This window comes from Leptosomus discolor, chromosome 11, assembly GCF_034619465.1.
Source record: "Leptosomus discolor isolate bLepDis1 chromosome 11, bLepDis1.hap2, whole genome shotgun sequence".
Lineage (NCBI taxonomy): Eukaryota > Metazoa > Chordata > Aves > Leptosomiformes > Leptosomidae > Leptosomus > Leptosomus discolor.
In genome coordinates this window covers 4,221,907-4,240,666 of record NC_141401.1, presented here as the reverse complement: position 1 = coordinate 4,240,666, position 18,760 = coordinate 4,221,907, and the positions used below count along the sequence as shown (strand labels likewise).

At 41.9% G+C, this 18,760-nt stretch overlaps 1 protein-coding gene across 2 annotated transcripts in view; it reads right to left on the bottom strand.

Annotated features, from left to right (window-relative positions):
* Window positions 1–18,760, bottom strand: part of ADAMTS17 (ADAM metallopeptidase with thrombospondin type 1 motif 17) — a 188,806-nt gene that overhangs the window by 131,494 nt on the left and 38,552 nt on the right. For both annotated transcript variants that reach the window (XM_086471601.1, XM_086471602.1), the window contains exon 7: window positions 13,404–13,447. In XM_086471601.1, coding sequence (XP_086327727.1) covers window positions 13,404–13,447 — 44 coding nt within the window. The remainder of the gene's footprint in view (window positions 1–13,403; window positions 13,448–18,760) is intronic.

Below are 18,760 nucleotides of genomic sequence, written 5' to 3'. Positions count from 1 at the left end.
ACAGTAATTTTACGTTCACATAAATGGACACAGAAATGCAAACACATGCACAGAAATAGTCACTATTTTTGCATTTATCTAACCAGGAAGCAAAAACAGACTAAGAAAGAGGACCAATTTCTCTCTAGTCTGTATCCCAACCCAGAGAGTCGTTATAAGTCACACTCTTCAAAATAAATAACTGCTCAGAGGAAACAGAAGACTGAAAGTTAAGCCTATCAGAGCCACTGATGACAAGTGCCACATTGTAGTCACTCAGGGTTAATACAGATGGGCGTCATTTCCTATCTAGAAACCTGTGCAACCTGCAAGGCAGCTGAAAAGCCAAAAGATCCTACAAAAATCAAAATTTTTCACTGTATACCAGCGCTGTGGGTTCTGAGTGCCTCCTCCCTCCCTAGGATGTGCAAAAATGCACAATCTTTTTTTTTTTTTTACCTCAACAGCCTATCCATTTCTCAGAAGACACAAGCCCAGAGGTAACCTTGTTCCCTGCAGCATCTGACTAAAAATTCTGAGTTGGCAGAAATATAAATGGACCTTTTATCAGTACTTTTTCCTACTTACCCTTTAGGCCACTGAGACCAATCATTTCTCATGTTCTATGACCACAAACACCAGACACTAACTACTGCAATGAAACTCAATCACAAGTTTTTAGGAAAAGCTAGGAATGTGAAGCCTGTTGCATCTGCCCCTTCTCCTTGTCTATTCTGGTGGGAAGAGTCTTCAAGAATTCCAACAAGTCACTGAGCCATGATCTTGCCTCCTTTCCTAGAAACCATGCTGGCTTTCTTTTAGCTCTTTTTTATTTGTTAGGCCAGTTTTCTCACCTCTACCCATTTAAACTTTTCCAAGAAATTAGGTTAAAAGAATTGTTCTGGATTTCTGGATATAAAACAGTGAAAGGTGAACTTGCTGATCCAGCAGGCCAATCCTTAGCTCCATGCCAGATGTTCTCAAGTCAGACCAAAAGATGACCAAAATTTTCGCAAGGACATCAATTCTGGGCAAATTACGAAGTTACCATCTTATCTTTGGACACAGTCTCCTGTGGAGTAAGAGAACGGGCTGGGATGGCAGACATGATTACTGCCTGTTTTCTGCATCGTCCCTCTCGAGTTTGCTGTCAGGGAGCAGCTAATGCAGGCGCTTCTCCCAAATGGAAGGGGAGCTGGAGTCAAGCATGATAAGGCAGGTAGAGGCAGTGGCCTTGCTGACAAAGGGGCAGTCCCACTGCACCCAAGCAAGGCGAGCAGAGAGGTTCTTAGAGAGCTTTCTTGAAGCACTTTCCTCAAAGCTAGACACCTGAACCGCTACTCAAGTTGGCCCAGGCAGTCAAATTCCCAGGAGGGCTGGGGAAGCACTCAGGGCCCTGACATTTGCCATCCCTGTAATGAAAATGTATCCTATATTCTCCCAAATTGTTTGCATTAAGGCTCTGCCTGACCATAATTAGACTGCTGGGTTCACAATCGTACATGTTAATGCAAAATTATGTGGCAAATCTTCTCAGTCTTCTGCAAATGCTTCATCCTTTTTCTCAACTTCCTAGGGGATTCTCTAACTGTCTTTTCCCCTTCTGCGAGCAACAAGTACTGAAGGACTTTTAGCTCCTTGATCACTCACTTTTTATGACCTACCATTTAATAAACTGCAGGATTCACAGTGTTGACATACAGAATCCTTGTCCAACGGTCAAATACAAAGGATTAAAATGAAAGCATGCTGAAATATCTTGGACTTTTATTTACATGGCATGATTTTTTAGGTGTAGGGTATCCAGATAAATTTGCATTTAAAGTTTAAATTCACTTCCACAATGGACAACAAAGCATTTATACTACTTCTAACGGCCTAGTTGACAACTCCAAGCAGGTGAAATCAACTCACTTTTTAATTTACAACTATAGCACAAAACAGTCACAGCTGATCAGCTTGGAGTCAGGAAACTATTAAATACAATTATATCATTTATAGTTTGCTGCATTACTCATGTGGGACAGAACCTCTAAAAATAAGACTGTATTTTTAGATGTTTAAATTCAGCTGTGACCACAGCTCATGAAGCAGTCATCTTTAGCCCCTCCATTTCGCTGAACTGTGAATACAGCACAAATCTAACTACAAAGTGGGATGTCCCTGTAAAATACTGATTTTGTCAACAAAGTGGAAGTGCTTCTTTCTACCTGTGATGGCAAATCATGGTCTGTGCATTCTTGGGTCAGCTCAAAATGTCATCACCGCTCCCACAGCACCTGCCATTAACATTTACAGCCATGAAGAGAGCTTGTACTGCTGGAGCACACTTCCTACTGCACTTTCAGCGTACTGGTAAACACAGGGAAGACTTTCAGCAGTGCAAAGTCCTGTTACATGCCAAGCTCCTATTTGCATTATGTGTAGCACAATCACAACTGAAAGGCTTGGAGCTTGTGCTGAAGCAGTGGGAGAATTGTTAAATAAAAACCAACAGCATTCCAAGGACTTAAACTGACTTTCAATCTATTGAGTGCACTTGGTGTAGCAAAATCCTTCCAGGACCAGACACCCTGTGAAATATGCTAGGTATTATACTAGGTCATGTTACCAGATGGTTAACCAAAAAGTTGGAAAAAACAAAGCAAAACAAAACAAAAAAACCCCAAATGAAAATCCCTACAGGTCAAGCTTCCTTCTTGGGGATGGAGCGGGAAGTTTTATACACTTCGCAGTGCTGTTTTCTTGGTTATCACTAGTAAAATCTCATCTCTACGTTATTTAAAACTTGCTCTTAAAACTGCATTTAGTCTTGGCAGCTGCAAGACAAAAGAAATGTAGAAGTACAGTAGGCAACTGTCCTTCATTTCCTTCCTTTACTCTTACATATCCGGTGTGCAACTGGAATGCTTCTATTTGATTATCCAGTGGAGCAAATGCTACAATGAATGCAATCATGCCTTATTACCCCACATGTCTGTAGCCTATTGCACAGCTATGTACAGATGTTTTTACACAGCTTGGGTTTTTAGCTACAGGGTCTATAAAACAATAGAAACTATCTGAAATGTTTTCAAGCCAGCAAAGGATAAAGGCCCTGTAAAGCAGTCAACTGGATAAAAGCCATAAATGTCTGATAGGAGGAGATGAAAAACCTCAGAGTTTTCTCAATTATAAATGCGTCGGCTTTCTTAAACAATATGTGGCTGTGGTCTGCAGCAAACTGGCCAGGCTGGAACGCGTAAACAGAGGTGAAAATAAAGACCCGGGCAGCGGAAAGAAGCAGCACAAACCTCTGGTCTGCTGAAGGGTTGAATCATTATTTTACTGACCTGAAGAACTGGCTGCTGCCCAAAGAAGCTGATCTTCCCCTGGGAAGGCCTGAGAAGAGATAGCATTGCCTCCAGCTGAGGGGCCTGGACTGAGGCTCAAGAGCTGTGGCTTAGCCCCCAGCCAGCTCTGTCCTTTGGCATGTCCCTTCACATCTCTAGGCTTCATTTCCTCGCTCAGTACAACGGGGATAACAGTTCTGATCTCTTCGGTAAAGAGCTTTGAATTTTACTCAGGAAAAGCCCTATTTACAAATTCATTTCCTTCTCCCTTTGAGAAATTCTTTTTTACTATTAAAATGCAAAAAACCCTCAATGTATTGTTTAATGGCACAGGTCTGTCAGGGAGGCACCGTGAATTAACGGGTAAGACACTGGATTGGAAGTTAGGATGTGCAAAATCTGGTCCCTGCTCTTGGAGGGAAAATGCTTTTATGACTCCCGTGTCTTCCCTGTCCACCTGGTCTGAAGTGTGTCATAGCAGAAAAACTCACTTTCTGCTGCTCAGAATCTTGGGTTGGCATTTCTAACACAGATAACAATACCAAGCAATGGGTTAGTCATAGCACACTGTGCTACAGGTTTAACACTGCAGAAAACAAACATTATTTCTCTTTCCACAGCCTTATATAATAAAAGAGAAAGGAGGAAGCAGGATGAGCTATGAAAGCAGAAGAGATGATTTTATTTGTTTTATGTTCATTCTTGCGAGAATCCCCCAGGGAAACAAATCCTCAGCAAGGGGAAGTGATGGAGCTGGGGTGTGAAGCTGGTGAAACAGTGCAGAAAGCATGTAAAATCTGCAATCTGCAAGTCTCCACTTACATAGTCGAGGCGAGAGACAACGGCAGAAGTACTACAAACCCCAAAAGACAGAAATGGTCTGTCCACAAATCTAACATAATGAGATTGTTCTGCTCATGTCTGCCTCAAAGGCTTCTCAGCTTCACACACACAGTAGCAAGAAGCAGTTCCAGAGCTTTTCTTGACAGTTGTTTGGCAGTGTGTGCTGAGCTGGACATCAATTAGGCTTCTGCCTTCAGCTTGTCTGTTTGCAAACACAATGACCACTTTCAGAGATAAACAGCAGAGATTTCTTTAGATCATGATTAAATGGTATTTAGCCATCAGCAAAGCCTTGGTTCTTTGGCAGAGTCCCACAAATCATCTCTTTAGCAAATTTAGCAAATAATCAAGGCAGAAAACTGTCTAGGAGATAAACCTGTAATTCAGAAGTTCTGGCATAGTATATTCAGGTGAACCATAAACATAAGAACTGCCTGTCACACAAAGAAAAAGAAACATTAAAAAATTATGTTTCTGATTGCTTTTTACTCCAGGCTAGCAGAAAAACCCACTGAATTGCTTCTGAAGAACACCATCACATCAATTAATTTGGAACTGTTAGAACAGTAATAATGAGTCCTTTTCCCTGCAACGACTGCAAGTCAAAGCCTCAGATGTAAGAAAGGGGTGAAGGGCAAAAAGATGGGGAAGGGAACATCTTATGCGGGTATCTGCCCTTTAAGCTAGGAGACTGAAATTCCCAGGTGCTTTATGTACATGTCTATATAATTTCACACAGACATAAATGGCCCTGGAGTGGAATGCAGTACATGTTTGCACCTGTACCAGTCAAACTGCACAATGATTTAGCGCATAAAGTGAGTTATGACATGGAGCTGAAATGAAAGAATAAAGTCAGAGTATTAGAATAAATATCAACAAAGTCATGGCAAATATTTTCCCTCGTGACACTCCTTTATTAAAGGCAACAGAAAGGGACTTAGTTACACACCAATTTGACATTAGGACAGGGTTTGGTTTGGACTCCTAGATGTCTGATGGGAAAGTACCATAACACACAACTCCGAAGATACCTTTCATTCAAATTGTAATCAGCACCTGCCTTGTACAATGACAAGATGTGATGGCCTGAAGGATATTTACTCAGAAATATGTTGCCTGGTAAAGGAATGCTGTGGTTCCTTTCCACAGCATTTTAGACAGCTGTTCTCCTGTATTTATCAAAACTCATTACCACGAACCATTAATAAAACCACAAGAGAAGGTACAGTTTTCAAGCTAAGATAAGCTTAAACATCCTGCACAAACTTTGGGGCGATCCACAATACGGAAGACAAAAGCTCTGGCGTAAAGCCTGACTGGAGGGTTTGAATGAGCAACAAGAAAAGCAAGATTAAAGATCAGCGAAGATATGCTAAGAAACCAAAGCAGGGTGGTAAGCTGATGAGAAGATTTTGGACATGCTGCCTTACTGTCGACAAAGACTATGTACGTATTTCAGCAAGCCAGCTTCAATATGTCTGAGCATTAATTGCCATTAGCAGTTTGAAGGTGGGGGAATGAAAGGCCAGGTACAGAGCAGGATGTGTGTTGTCCCTCCCCACTGACAGTGTTTAGTTCCCAATTACTGAGAACGAGCCAGCTTCAAACACACACCACCACTGCGAGGCCTATTGTTTCATCTAGTGGGATGGGCGTTTACTAAGAAGACAGACAGACAGATCAATAATTGGAAAATAAAAGTGCTTGAAACACATTTTGGGGCTACAAAAGGAGAATGATGTATGAAGGAGAACTAATAAGGAACTGCTGGAGGTTTAGGAAGAACAAAGTGTAGTAAACGTAGGGAAATTCCATGACCTCAGTGGGCAAGCCATGCGGTTAGCGTGATGGAATACAGACCATCCAGGCCTCTCCAGGGAGAGCAGCCTCTTGGTGTCCAGGCGCAGCTGAACAAAGAGAAGATGAAGGAACAAAATTGAGCAAGAGCTTCTAAGAACTCTGAACTACCCCCAAAGAGAAATAGACCCTTGCCAAAAAGGCAAGGGAAGGGGGTTAATCGTGAGAGCAACTAGGGGTCTGTGATACTTCAGAGCTAGGGACTGGAAACACATGGAGAAGGGAACAATGATGAATGTACAGAAGATCTGTCACTAACACTCCCTCCACTAAGTGCTTTAATTTATTTTAATTATGCAAGTTAATTCTTGCCCCCAAGACATGAAATAACAGAGAGAATATGAAGAAAAAAGTTGAGATAACTAGAAATTCAGGCAATAGCACTCACAGATTAACAAATTTTAAGAACAGACTAATCAATCACCTCCGTTCTACAAATAGACCTTGCAATGGGACCATACAAGCTCCAAACTAAGGACAGTATCTTGTGTTTGGCTACTGCATCTATTCCAGTCAGTCATTTTTCAGCTAAGGAGACCAAGAATCCACCACTGCCCTTAGTATATGGAATGAATAAAGATAAACCTAAACAAGACTACTGAGCTGCAAAACAAACCCAAAGGCAAATTAAATTCAAATGCTCTACTTTCCGTAACAATAAAAACAGAAAATAAGTCTCTGTAAAATAATATCAGCACTTCACTCAACCAGCTACATTGCACATGTTAAGGTTTCATATAAAGCAATGAGAAAGTTGATGTATTTAACAATAAATATGTAGTTTGTTAAAACTGGCTTGTCCAGCTTTTTTATTTTTATAGACTGGATGGTGGAGAATAGACTGTGTATAGATGGCCTTTGTTTGTATTTTCTGTTTTACTTGTCTTTCCAAAAGCAGACTGGTCAGCTTCGCTGTGGTTTCTACTGGGTTTTGCCTTCTGGCTCTCACAGACTAATGCTTCTTTCCAAGATTTTTGTATATTTCAGTGATTTCGAATGCTCAAATAGACAGCTTAATAGACACATGAACTGATTTTTCAGAAGTACAAAGGACCATCCTCAGGATAATGGGCTTTCTTAAGATGTCTCAGGTACCCCAAACCAACTAGTGTCTCTAGAAAAAACCTCAGCCAGGTTTTTTGACAGGGGCCCAAAGGAGGGTTGCATGTCTCAGACAACATACAAAATAGGACCAGGCTCCTGACCCCACTGAAATCACTAACAAAACTCTCACTGAGTCCAGTGCAAGCACGATTTTCCTCTGGTGTTTAGCTGTGAGCCTGCAAAAAGCTCTGCCCATGTGAAGCAGCCTGGCTGAAGCCATGTCCCTGAAACAAGAAAGAAAAGCGCACACAGGACACTGAAGTGAGGAAGAGCAAGGGTTACAGCAGCAGGAATTCCTGATTACTTGAGTGCTTGTGCTCATCCCAGTGCTCCTATCAAAATCTATGCAATCTTATACTACACTCACTTGGCACGCAAATTTTGAGTGGGAATTTGGAAGAGGAGAGATTGCTAGCTGGTGAAAAGAAATTGGAAGGCCGTTGTGGGTAGGGTGGGGCCTGAGAGATGGTAGTGATGCATATACCCAATAGCACAGTTCCACACTGTCTGCGTTGTGCAGCCCAGCATTTATTCCCTAGCAACCAAAAGGCAAGGGAAAAAGTCTTCCCCTCACTGCATCGTGGCTTCGTAAAGCCAGCAGCCTGGCTCTCCATTGCCCTACCCAGCCCCAAGTGACATAAAAATTTGCAGTGCTGCGAGGTCCCTTTCTTTCACAAACACCAAAACAACTTGACAGTGTTTCTTTAAGGGACATTTTAACCTGCAGTGTGTTCATTTTAATGCATTAAAGTGTGCTTGATTTTGGTCTGAAGGACAGTCCCAGCAAGGCTTCTGCTAAAGCCAGGCACGGCTTCTCTAATGAATTGTTTTAAGCAGCAGGTATTTCTATTTATTCTGGCATCAAATAAAAACCCGCCCTGGAATATACAGAAACATTCAACACGAACCACTACGGAAAATGTTTTTAATGTGAGAATTCCTTTTCTTTTCCACTCTCAGCAAACCAGCTAGTCTTTTCCCTTTCCTTGGGGATTAATTCTCTGTTGTGACACTGTTAGGGGACTGGAACCAGTATTACATAGGGAGGGAGATTTAAATGAACAGTCCACACTACAGGCAGGACCGACCAGAACTTTTACTTGCTGCGGACAGGAGGCCACCCAACTGCGCAAGCAAACGGCCAAGGAAAAGGTAAAAATGTGCAGTCCTTTATTCAGATGTTTTACATGGAATAAAAAAAGGATGAAATTTACTTGGAGACATAGACCAAACGTCTCTCTTGCAAAACCTGGGCATATTTTAAAACACTTTACTATGATAAACTCATAAGAAGAAAGCAGGGTGTAGCTACAAAGGGAGGGAAATTGCCTAATAGCACAATAATCTGCAGCTCTCTGTGGCAGCACTTTCCCCCATAGCTCTCTACATACTGCGGAAAGAAGGGAAGGACTAAGATATGAAGACACTGGTACAGCAGAAGGATGTCATCTGTGCAGTCACCCAGCAGTGCAGGGGCAAAACCAAAGCCCGAATTCCCCATTCACGCACATACCAGTCTTTGGAAGACTTGAGAAAAAAAAGATACAAATTTTGGAAGGATTTATAAACTTCAGGACTCTCAGTAAGTTATCTTTGAGCCCTTTAATTAAAGCCAGCCAGGAGATGGGAATGTTTTTCACAAAACATTGATTCATTTGTGGAAACAGTATGGAAAACTCTGTTTCTCAATCACCTCCGCTCTGATGCTTGGTTTTCTCCAGGCAGCTATTCCTTCAACTGAACCTGCCTGTCTGCAGTATATATACTATACTCTGCTTTCTTTTCCCCAACATCAAGCCACAGAAAAGCACATGTGACTGCAGCAGAGGTAAAGACATTTTTAACCAGGGCAATTTAAGGATATTTAAGACACATTCTCATTTTCCATTTCCCAATTCCACACTGCCCCCACTTTTATTATTAGCTGAATACAGGGAAGCTTCAGCTTGGATCTGGGGTAACATGTACACTGAGGAATCGAGGCCAAGCTTTGCCTTGAAATATGCAGGATCATTCCTAACTAACCGTAAAGCTGCTTATTTGGCACCAGCCGTGGAAATATTGAACGAAAGGGGCATTCTCAATCTGCTTATGTCACAGAAAGGTTGGATTCTGACAACGTGCAAGGCTCCAAGCTGCAGCCTGATATTAATAGCTAGACATTAAACTCTCAATTTGGCTGGCTTACAGGCAGCTCCATTGGAACAAAGATTTTTCTGCAGGAAACGGCAGATCTGGTTAGAGTCACATCACGAGAGATGAGTCCGAAGCAGCAGCACACCGCAAGCTTTTTTGACGGGTGTGTGACAAGGCTGTGTCACACAAAGCGAACCTTCCCCGCTCAAATTGCAGACCGTACCGGAGGTCCTGCAGCTGAGGCTGTTGAAACACAATTCTTGCACGCAGGCAACACTGCTTTCCTTCTGTCCACTTCCTTTTGAGTTCATTTGTTCTTCGGGCTAACTTACACAACCACGGGGGGGCAATGAGCATTAACAAACTATTTCTTAAACAAACGTGGTTCTGTTTCTTGAGGCAGCCAGTGGGGTATCACCCCACAAAGACATACCTACATATTTTCACCATTTTTGAGCTCGTTTCAGCCATTATGTAACCTTCCACACTACCTTGGTAGCTGGGCCAAGAAAATTTGAACGAAGTCCCCAGAGCAACTGGTTTCAGTGAGGGGCCCCTGCCAGAATACAAATACAAACCTCCTGCTGCTGTTTTCTCTCTGTGTCTGCATGGCAGGCAAAGATTCCAGACAGGTTTTTCAATATGGATCTTTTTGAACACAAACGAACACCTCTTATAAGCCATTTAAACTTCATAATCCCACTTCCGAACAACAGTTGAGCCCCAATACTTCTACAAGGGAAAGTTTTGCTTCCGTATTTCTCACAATGTAAAGAAAATCAATGTAAAAAAACCCGTTACCTACAGCGCTCCGAGTCCTCTTATTTCAGTACATGTATCTAATAGAGTCTTTATAGTCTCTTAAACATGACCAAGCAACATTAGATTCTGGACTTGTATTGCATCATATACTCAAGGACATCACACGGCTTTATGTGAGAACTTCTTAAGCCATGCTATCTCCTGTAGCTTTGCCCTCAAAATCCTCATTTCATAGAGGTAGACAAAAGCATTCAAAATGTGACTTGCCAAACGTCACACAAGGAGTCCATGCCAGAGCTGGGAATAGAAATCAGGAGTCTAGAGTCCATATTCTCTGCCTTACATAGAGCAGTAGCCTCAGTCTCCTAGTCTAGGGGAGTGCCTACTCACCAGAAGGATGTTTCTTCCTTTACAGGATGGCGGTGTACCACATTGCCATGACCAACTTCATCCAGAAGCAGGTATGAAAACCACATGTGCATCTGCTAAGGCCGTGTTCTTCATATATAACGGCCAAACATAAGTCAAGAAATGAAAGCAAGTTACTGTTTAGAGAACTTTGGGGAGTGCTATAACCTCAGCATCACTGTCAAGACCAAATCCGATGTCACTCTTTGGACTAGCTTCTTGCTTTTGCAGGCAGTCTTGCTGTTTTGGAGGGGACTATCTGGGAGCTGGAGTAAGGAATAGGAATCTGGCAACAAGAGATGGCTGAAACACCAATATAATTCTTCATAAGCCAGTATGGTATACCACTAGGCATCAGCCTACTTCAATTGTTGCATTCATATTAAGCCCAGGTAAATGCCATGCTACATTGCTACTTACATAAACCACGCATATATACAGGCCGTGGAATGGTAGCTATTAAAAACCTACTTCTCTACAACTGACACCTATTCCTCCTTATTCTGACTACAAAGGAAAACAAGAGAATCTTTCACACAGTTACAATTTGGTATTCCCAATACTAACTACTTTCTCAAAACAGTTGCATGCCATGGAAGTACATTCCTTAATTTCTTCTTCCTCTGCTGTGACACATATGCAAATGACACAAGGCCAAATTCCCCTCTGGTCTAACATCTGTAATATGAATGGATCCATATGGGCTAACTTTCATCAGTCAAGAAAAAACACATAGTTATAACACCAATACAATACCTTTGGCAGAGAATGGCTAGTGAAGCTAATACAGTACTATATCCATCCACAGAAGGCAATGATCTCTATATAAATCACAAGTATATGATATATTCAGGGCATCAGACATTGTCCATAATTATCAGACACTATCCCACAGGTTTAGGACACACGTAAAGACTCAGAAACATGAAACATCTGTTTTGTGGATAGGAATCCATCAAAATCCAGCAATCCAATTTCATATTGCACCATTGCATTACTCCTTAGCAAGACAACGACCAGAGGAATGTGTTTTCTTCTTCAGGCTCTACCTCCAGCCACTAAGCATAAGAAGTATTGCTCAAGGCAGGGACAGATGAGCTATCAGAGGGCGGTATAACTGGGACAGACTGCAGCCCTACCAGAACAGCTCCTCATTTTATGGTTTTGAAGAAAATTTTCAAAATATGCTGCCAGTACATACAACAGAGAGATGATCTGAAACGACTGCAGTAACTCACCAATTTAGGTACAGACAAGAACACTTGAAAACTGACATTATGAAAATATTTACTTATTGCAACAGTATTTAAGAAAAGATGGTATCATATGATGGAGGATTTCATCTGTACTCAGGAGTAAGGCACACTGCCTCTGGGTTCAGACAACAGAAACAGTGGGGCATAGAAAATGCGTAAAAGTGAAGATGCCAGCGCTTTGCTGCCACATAATAAAACTCTCAGGGGAGAAGGAAGAAAAAGTAGGATTGAAGAGAGCGAAGAGGCCAGACTGGTTTTGTCCTAAGAACACTCACCTTCTAAATATCTTGGGGAAAACTATGTTGGAAAGAGTAACAAATGAGTTTAATCTTTACTGCTCTGATCTTCCACCTTCTCCACTGCAGCTACAGCCTGCAGTAAGCTGCAGCACAAGAAAATATGTGTGAATTGTAAGAACAGAAAAGAAGTCATAAAAATATTTCCTTAGTCACGCTGTCTATGGTAATGTAATTCCCTGAACAGAGATCTTCAACAATACTGTCTTTGAAAATGGAGGGAGCTCTGACCTTAGTCAGCATGTATCTTCCATCAGCTTTTTTTTTTTTTTCTGTCTTTATTCCTTTATTGTATCTTACCAGAGCCATCTCCAGATGCAGGTACACAGTACAAAAACATTCCTCAGTGGAAGCGCGTCTTTCATTGGACACAAAATAAATGCAATGTGAGGTATTCCGAATGAAAAGAGAACTTGGATGTAGAGACCAGTCCTTCCTCATGTTTGAAAAGAAAATGTATGTGTTTCTCAGCTCTCTATTTCCTCCTTTCACCTGAGCAGTCTCCACAACAGAGAGGGAAGGACCTGCATTCTGAGATGAGACTTCTGCAGGTAGTTTCGGAGCTCCTGCTGAAGGCACTTTCCCCCATGCTCTTCATCACCCATTACTGTCAGCATCGCAACCCCTAGTCTGCAAGTGTCTCTCTGAATACTGGGGTGTAAGATCAGCTGAAAATCAGGATCCATTCCAAGTTTACATAGAATGTAGGATAAGGGGCCGCTTGACGCAAGTCTAAAAAAACCATGCAGTCATCATAGAGAGGATGTTGAGCTATGCCTCCAGACACTGCTGCTACTGTGGTGATTGAAAAAAAAAATACCAGGAGAACAGATACAGTGAAGGCTACTGCTACCCAAGTTAAATAAATAAATAAATAAAGTATTTAATGTGTAGGATGTAAGGACCCTGTGTATCCAGGGCTTGGATAAGATTAAAGGCAGTAAGGAAGCAGGAGGAGTAGGAGGCAGAAAAGAAGATTTAACTTGGCCTTCCTACAATGAGGTATTCTTCTCTGGTGTTTGAGTGCCAGCTTGATCTGGGAGTGTTACACTAGTTCTTAAAATTAGAAATACATTGATTAGCAAATTTTTGGTTTAGGTGAGAGAGCACTGAAAGGAGCATTATACAGACACACAAAAAGAGAGTTTCTTAATCTCCAATTACCTAATTCTACATCCATTCCAAAGAAGTAGAAATACTTAAGACTATTTCCTGAACGGAGAGACCTCCAGTGCTTAGAAGGGGTTAATATTTAATGGCGTGTTTACAGTTCATACCCTGCTCAACTAATCCCTGTTTGCATCACAGAGGTATACAGAATAGCAAAAGCAACATCACAGCAAACCAAAGAACAAAAGATTGCCTGGAAAGTTCCTCTTAGCGTAGAGGTGGCTATCAAAATACTCTCCCCTACTTCTTTGACTTACCCACAGTGTCACAAGGCTCGTCTTTGTGTACGCAGAAATCTGTCCTAGAAAGAAAAACAGAACAGAATTGAAGTGTATCCTGTGCCTCCAGACTTCAGGCTAGGAAAAAGCAGTGGTGCATGACTCACATATCATGGGTGTTGAGATTTGGGGTTTTTTTTAAAGCTGCTGTGCAGTCTACACGATGACAACACAGATAGCAGCAGCACTGATTGCTACTGCAAGATTACAACAATTATGTGAATCAGCTCCATATACTACAGCCCAATTTAACAGACTTAAGATTTAGCATGTAAAAGAGTACTGCCTCACGCTATGATGTCAGACTCCTTCAGCAACTGGATTAAAACCGAACCTCTAATTTTCACAAGAGAGCTGTAACAAAAAGGAGCAGACACCCTGTGATGCAACAGCACCATCAAAAGTGGGAGGAGCAGGTATATGGGCACACTGCCTGGAGGCACAGAACTGATTGTCTACACCCAGAAATTATCAGTCCTTCAGGTTTTTTTCTTCTTCTGCTAGAACAGAAAAGGACAAGAAAGATGCAGCACTACACAGAGACAGACAGATGTTGACAAGGAAGAAGAAAGATATTTTCAGTATTTGCCAGGTAACAGCTAGGTGAAGTGGCTTCAGCTAAACTTATTAGTTAGATTTCCCATTTTATGGCTTGAATCCAACACAGAGAGGTTCAAGAGACTTCATTTGGTCTCTGTTACTCCTTCACGTCTCATCCAGTCTCTCCCCATCTCATCAAGGCAGGAAGAGATACTACATATGCCACTGGCACCCACAAATCAACCAGGGACCCATGGAGCTGTATTAAACAGAAACAGAACAAAAAGCCTTGAAGCTCACCATCTAAGAGAGGACACTTCATGTGAGAAGATTTTGTAAATGAGATTCCTCATGACAGAAAAACAAGTGTGGGAGGAAAAGTATTGTATAACCAAATTCATGGTTTGAATACATTTCAACAAGCACTTAGACCTAAACTGGCAGAAGCTATCTCAACCAGACCTGCTTTGCAGTGCGATCTGCTGTGAAGAGGAGTTGGAGAAATGCATCACACGTGCTAAAACATTTCAGAATTTTCTTAACCCAAGGGAAGCTGAAGAACCATAATCTCTATCATTATGGCTTTCCTCACCCTGTGGGGAGGCTGGTGAGAGAATCATATTAGTACATTTGGAGTGTGTCATTTGAAATGCCTGAGTCCCCAATGGGATTTTGAGTTTAAGAGTTTGGCAGGGGAAAGATTAAAAATACTTAGAGAAAGAGAATACTTAAAGAATACTTAGAGAAAGAGAAATACTTAGAAAAAGAAAATACTTAAAGATAAAAATAGAGAAAGCTTAAAAATACTTTTTTTTCTTGAAGAAAAATATTAAACGGGGGTTTACAGGAAAACAGATTTAAGGCCCAGGACTGCGGCTGATGAACCCAAACCCTTGACATCAAACTCCTTGGAAAGTCACAAATCAAGTTGTCAAGGGCTTGGAAGGAGAGAAACAACAGCTATTATCAGCTCTTGTTAAGCAGACGTTGAAAACTAACCATGCTTCAGTGCATAAGAACCATAACAAGTATCAAAGTGTTAAAAAAACCAGATAGGAACAAAACAAAATCGGAAGCTATGACCACACACCAGCCCTAGCTTTCATTTTTCACAGCAGCCTTACTGTGTCTCGACACCTTGGCATTCCAACCTTTCCAAAGAAGACTAATGACAGTCTCCTGACGGAGCTGGCACAAGCACGCCTGCTTGAGTTCCCAGAGCCAACTTGACGGAGGTTTATTTAAGGACTTATTATGTTATATAAACTGGTAAATCAAACAGATGCTTTTCTTGTGACAACAGATAGCTGAACTATTAGTAGATGGCAGGAGGCCATTGCTAGAAAAGCATCTCTCTTCAGGGGCTGGCCAGCTCTGCAAATAAAGCACAGCAATTTTGCTCCTTGCATTCTGTTCCACACTGAAAGGTGTCTGGCACTTTCAGGCAGCTCCCTGGAGAAATTACCACCATGCCATAAAATGAGGGTCTTTGAAATGACCCAGCACAACTTGCAGACTCTCCTACAGAGGTAAAGCAATCCTTGTCTGTAAAGAGTGTCCTGTGATGCTGTCTGGTCAGGGAAGGACTTGAAGAAGGTCAGAAAGGAGAACTGAACATAGCTGCCCAATTCACTGCATGCAGGTCTGCAAGTAGGAAACCTCCTCTGCCCGTCCTTTGAACTGCCACAAACACAAGCCCAAGAGACACCATCCTGCTAATCAAAGATCCTGTACCAAAATGCTAGGCTTTAAATCATCCAGTCCTATTGTAAACACCCCAAAACACTGTGGCCAAACAGAAAAGCACATCCAAACCTCTAGTGACAAAAGGGCTTGGCAGCTCTCAGTCTTCGCCTAAAGACAAGCAGCCACCCCCTCACAAAACCCACATACTGAAATTCCTACAGTCCTTTGCTGGCAATCAGAGGGGAGCCAAAGACTGAAAAGGCATTAAGAAAGATCTGTCTCGCCTGTGGGTCAGTCACACCAGTGAGGTGAGATGGCCCCATCACGGCACTGAAACCGAACTGTTTTCAAAAAGGTTTCAATCACAAGTCTATCTCTGGTGCATTTCTGAGCTTGACTGCAACTGTATTCTTGAAGTGAGAGCTTGACAAGAATGATACTATAATGATACTCCAAGGGTATAAAAGAGATACCTTAATATTCATTGCATGTGCAAAGGTCTCTTATCACAGAGATGTAGTTTTGTTAGCAGAATCTTTCATACAGCTATGTCGGAATAAAACTCTTACTCCAGAAGCTGCAGGTCAAATCGAAGATCTGACCTTATCACACTAAGTCTTGGATAATACATTGAAATCACACACTGTAGCTGTGGAGCAATTTTACTTTTCACTTCTAGCCACTGACTGAATCAAGCAGGACTTGTGTTATCTTCTAGGAACCTGTGAAATTCTGTCATTATCACTTGTGGTACTGTGCGGAGTGTTTCCATTAGCAGACTTAAACAATTCTTCTAGAAAAATGACAACAAGTCAGTTGTTTTGTTCAACAAAAATAGTCAGAAAAGAAGAGCTCAAAACTCCTCCTACAGTCACTCTTCCATCTGGCTCACATGAACTGGAAAAAAATACCTAACTGTGCTAAGCTAAATTCTGCAATTCAAGTCCTTCCTGTAAGAAAGAAGGACAGTAGTTGAACTGTGCAACATGAATAAGAAGTATTCTGTTTAACGGCCACTTCCCAGCACCCTTCAAATGACATCTTTTGACCAGTTTAACCCTGCAGGGTCATAAAGCCAAAGGACAGAGGAAACTGGTACAGTCAAAAACCTGCCAAAAAAAGCTTTCTACCTCCATATATACATTTAGTAGCACTATGTGCCCAGTTTCCTTGATGCACATTGAATTGCTTCATTTGCCCATTTAATGGGAAGGCAAAGGGCTGGAGAAAAGTGGAAGGGAGGAGCAGGCTGCAAATAAAATTACACTAGTATGTCAGGAAAAAACCCAAATCTTTGCTTAATGACAGCTCTGAATTCTGTTCCTCTCAGTGTTGTGTCATTCTTCGCTCTGCTCTCGTGTCACCTACAGTCTTATAAGTGACCCAAACACCAGCAGCCAGGAGGTGGGGAGAACATCAGTATGTCTGAAGATTTCCTAGGGAATGCAAAAGACAGAAGATCAAGAGAGGGAATGTGTTTCAAATGAGACATGCTTCTAAGATCACTAAGACACAGACTCTGCAGACAGAAGCTATTCTGGTCAGCTGCCCATTAAAATATGAAGTACATTATCCATAGATGCCAGAGATGTGAATTTCTGCAAGTTCTGAGATATAATTTGAACAAGAGAAGTCTGATGATTATAGAGACCACAACAGACCTTCAGGGCTATAACAGATTATTCCCACTATCTCACTTATTGACTGAACTGGACAATGGTAAATCTTATTTCACAATCATAGTATGCCTGTTACCTGAAACTCTATCAGGTGGATACTATTAAAATCCCACAGGAGGGATATTTGCCACCTAGGTAATTACTTTTGCATACAAATGAGCATATGGGAAACACCAGCTAGAGGTGAAGTTTCAAAAGGCAACTGTGCCTTGGTGTTTCAAATGAACGCAGCCAGATTGGACCCAGAATGATTTCTTCAGAGGCTGACCCCAAATAATCTGTTTCTAGTCCTAAAGCAGCTGCAGCTGCTGAAAATTCAGCTTCTGCTTTTTCTGGCGCAATTGCTTGTGCTGGACATGCTGTTGCTCCCATATCCTCTACCACTGGTCCATCTGTACAGTCTGGGGAGGGTCCAGGGACACACACACGCACACTTTCAAAGCCAAGAGTAGAAAACCTCATTCCCCTGATGCAGGAATCGGGCTGCTGGGCCAGAAGTCTTCCAAGCAACACATCCTCTATGCGGCAGAAGCGGGATGGGTTAAGGATGACAAGACACAGCAAGAAGGAAGGAAAACACTACAGGTACACGCTGCTGGCCTATCAAACAGGAAAAATGCTGCTCTTAGGCACAACAATGAGCTCCCTGGCCTGAACTTTCTCACAAAACCTGAATCTAGTTTCTAACCCAAACAAATCTGTGCTTCTCCAGCTATTCTGACTGCAAACCTATTGAACAATTCTTCCTCCAAATTCTTTCTACAATTCTTCCTCAGAGGCCGGAGTCCAATTCATTTAGCCTGACATTATGCATTCAGTTTTATAAGCTGCAGAGAGACTGCACAGATGAAATGCTCTGCTCATTCCCTCCACCCTGTGCTCAGAGCACATCAGGAAAGATTCTGTATGCCTCACTTGTCATGCAGGACAACTGGATGCCCAGATGAGTTTAACAAATATGTTAGCTATTTATTTAGGCCCTGATCCAATGAAGCACATGCTTAACTATAACCAGGATGTGCAGCCCATTGACTTCAAAGGAACTATTCACCCTGTCTAAAATGTTAAGTATCTGCTTAAGTGCTTGGTTGGACTACACTGAATACAGAGGAGAGAGAAGGATTTAGGGGAACTGCACACATGTCTGTGAAGGTGCATTCTTAGGAACTTTGCTGGCCCTGTGCCCTGCTCACCAGCTATTTTTCTGAACACTCACCAAAATCCCATAGATAGTTTGCAATGTGAGTATTAACACAATGGAGTATTAAAATCAGAATAGCAGTTTATGCAAAAACATGCATTTCTACTTACATTGTTGGCAGAGGAAAAAAAGGTGAAAGAGGTGAGTAATAGTGAACTGCAGTACAGACTTTTCCTGTCCCAAACTGAGGAAGAAGCAGGTAGGAACTGGTGTTTTTCTAGCACATACAG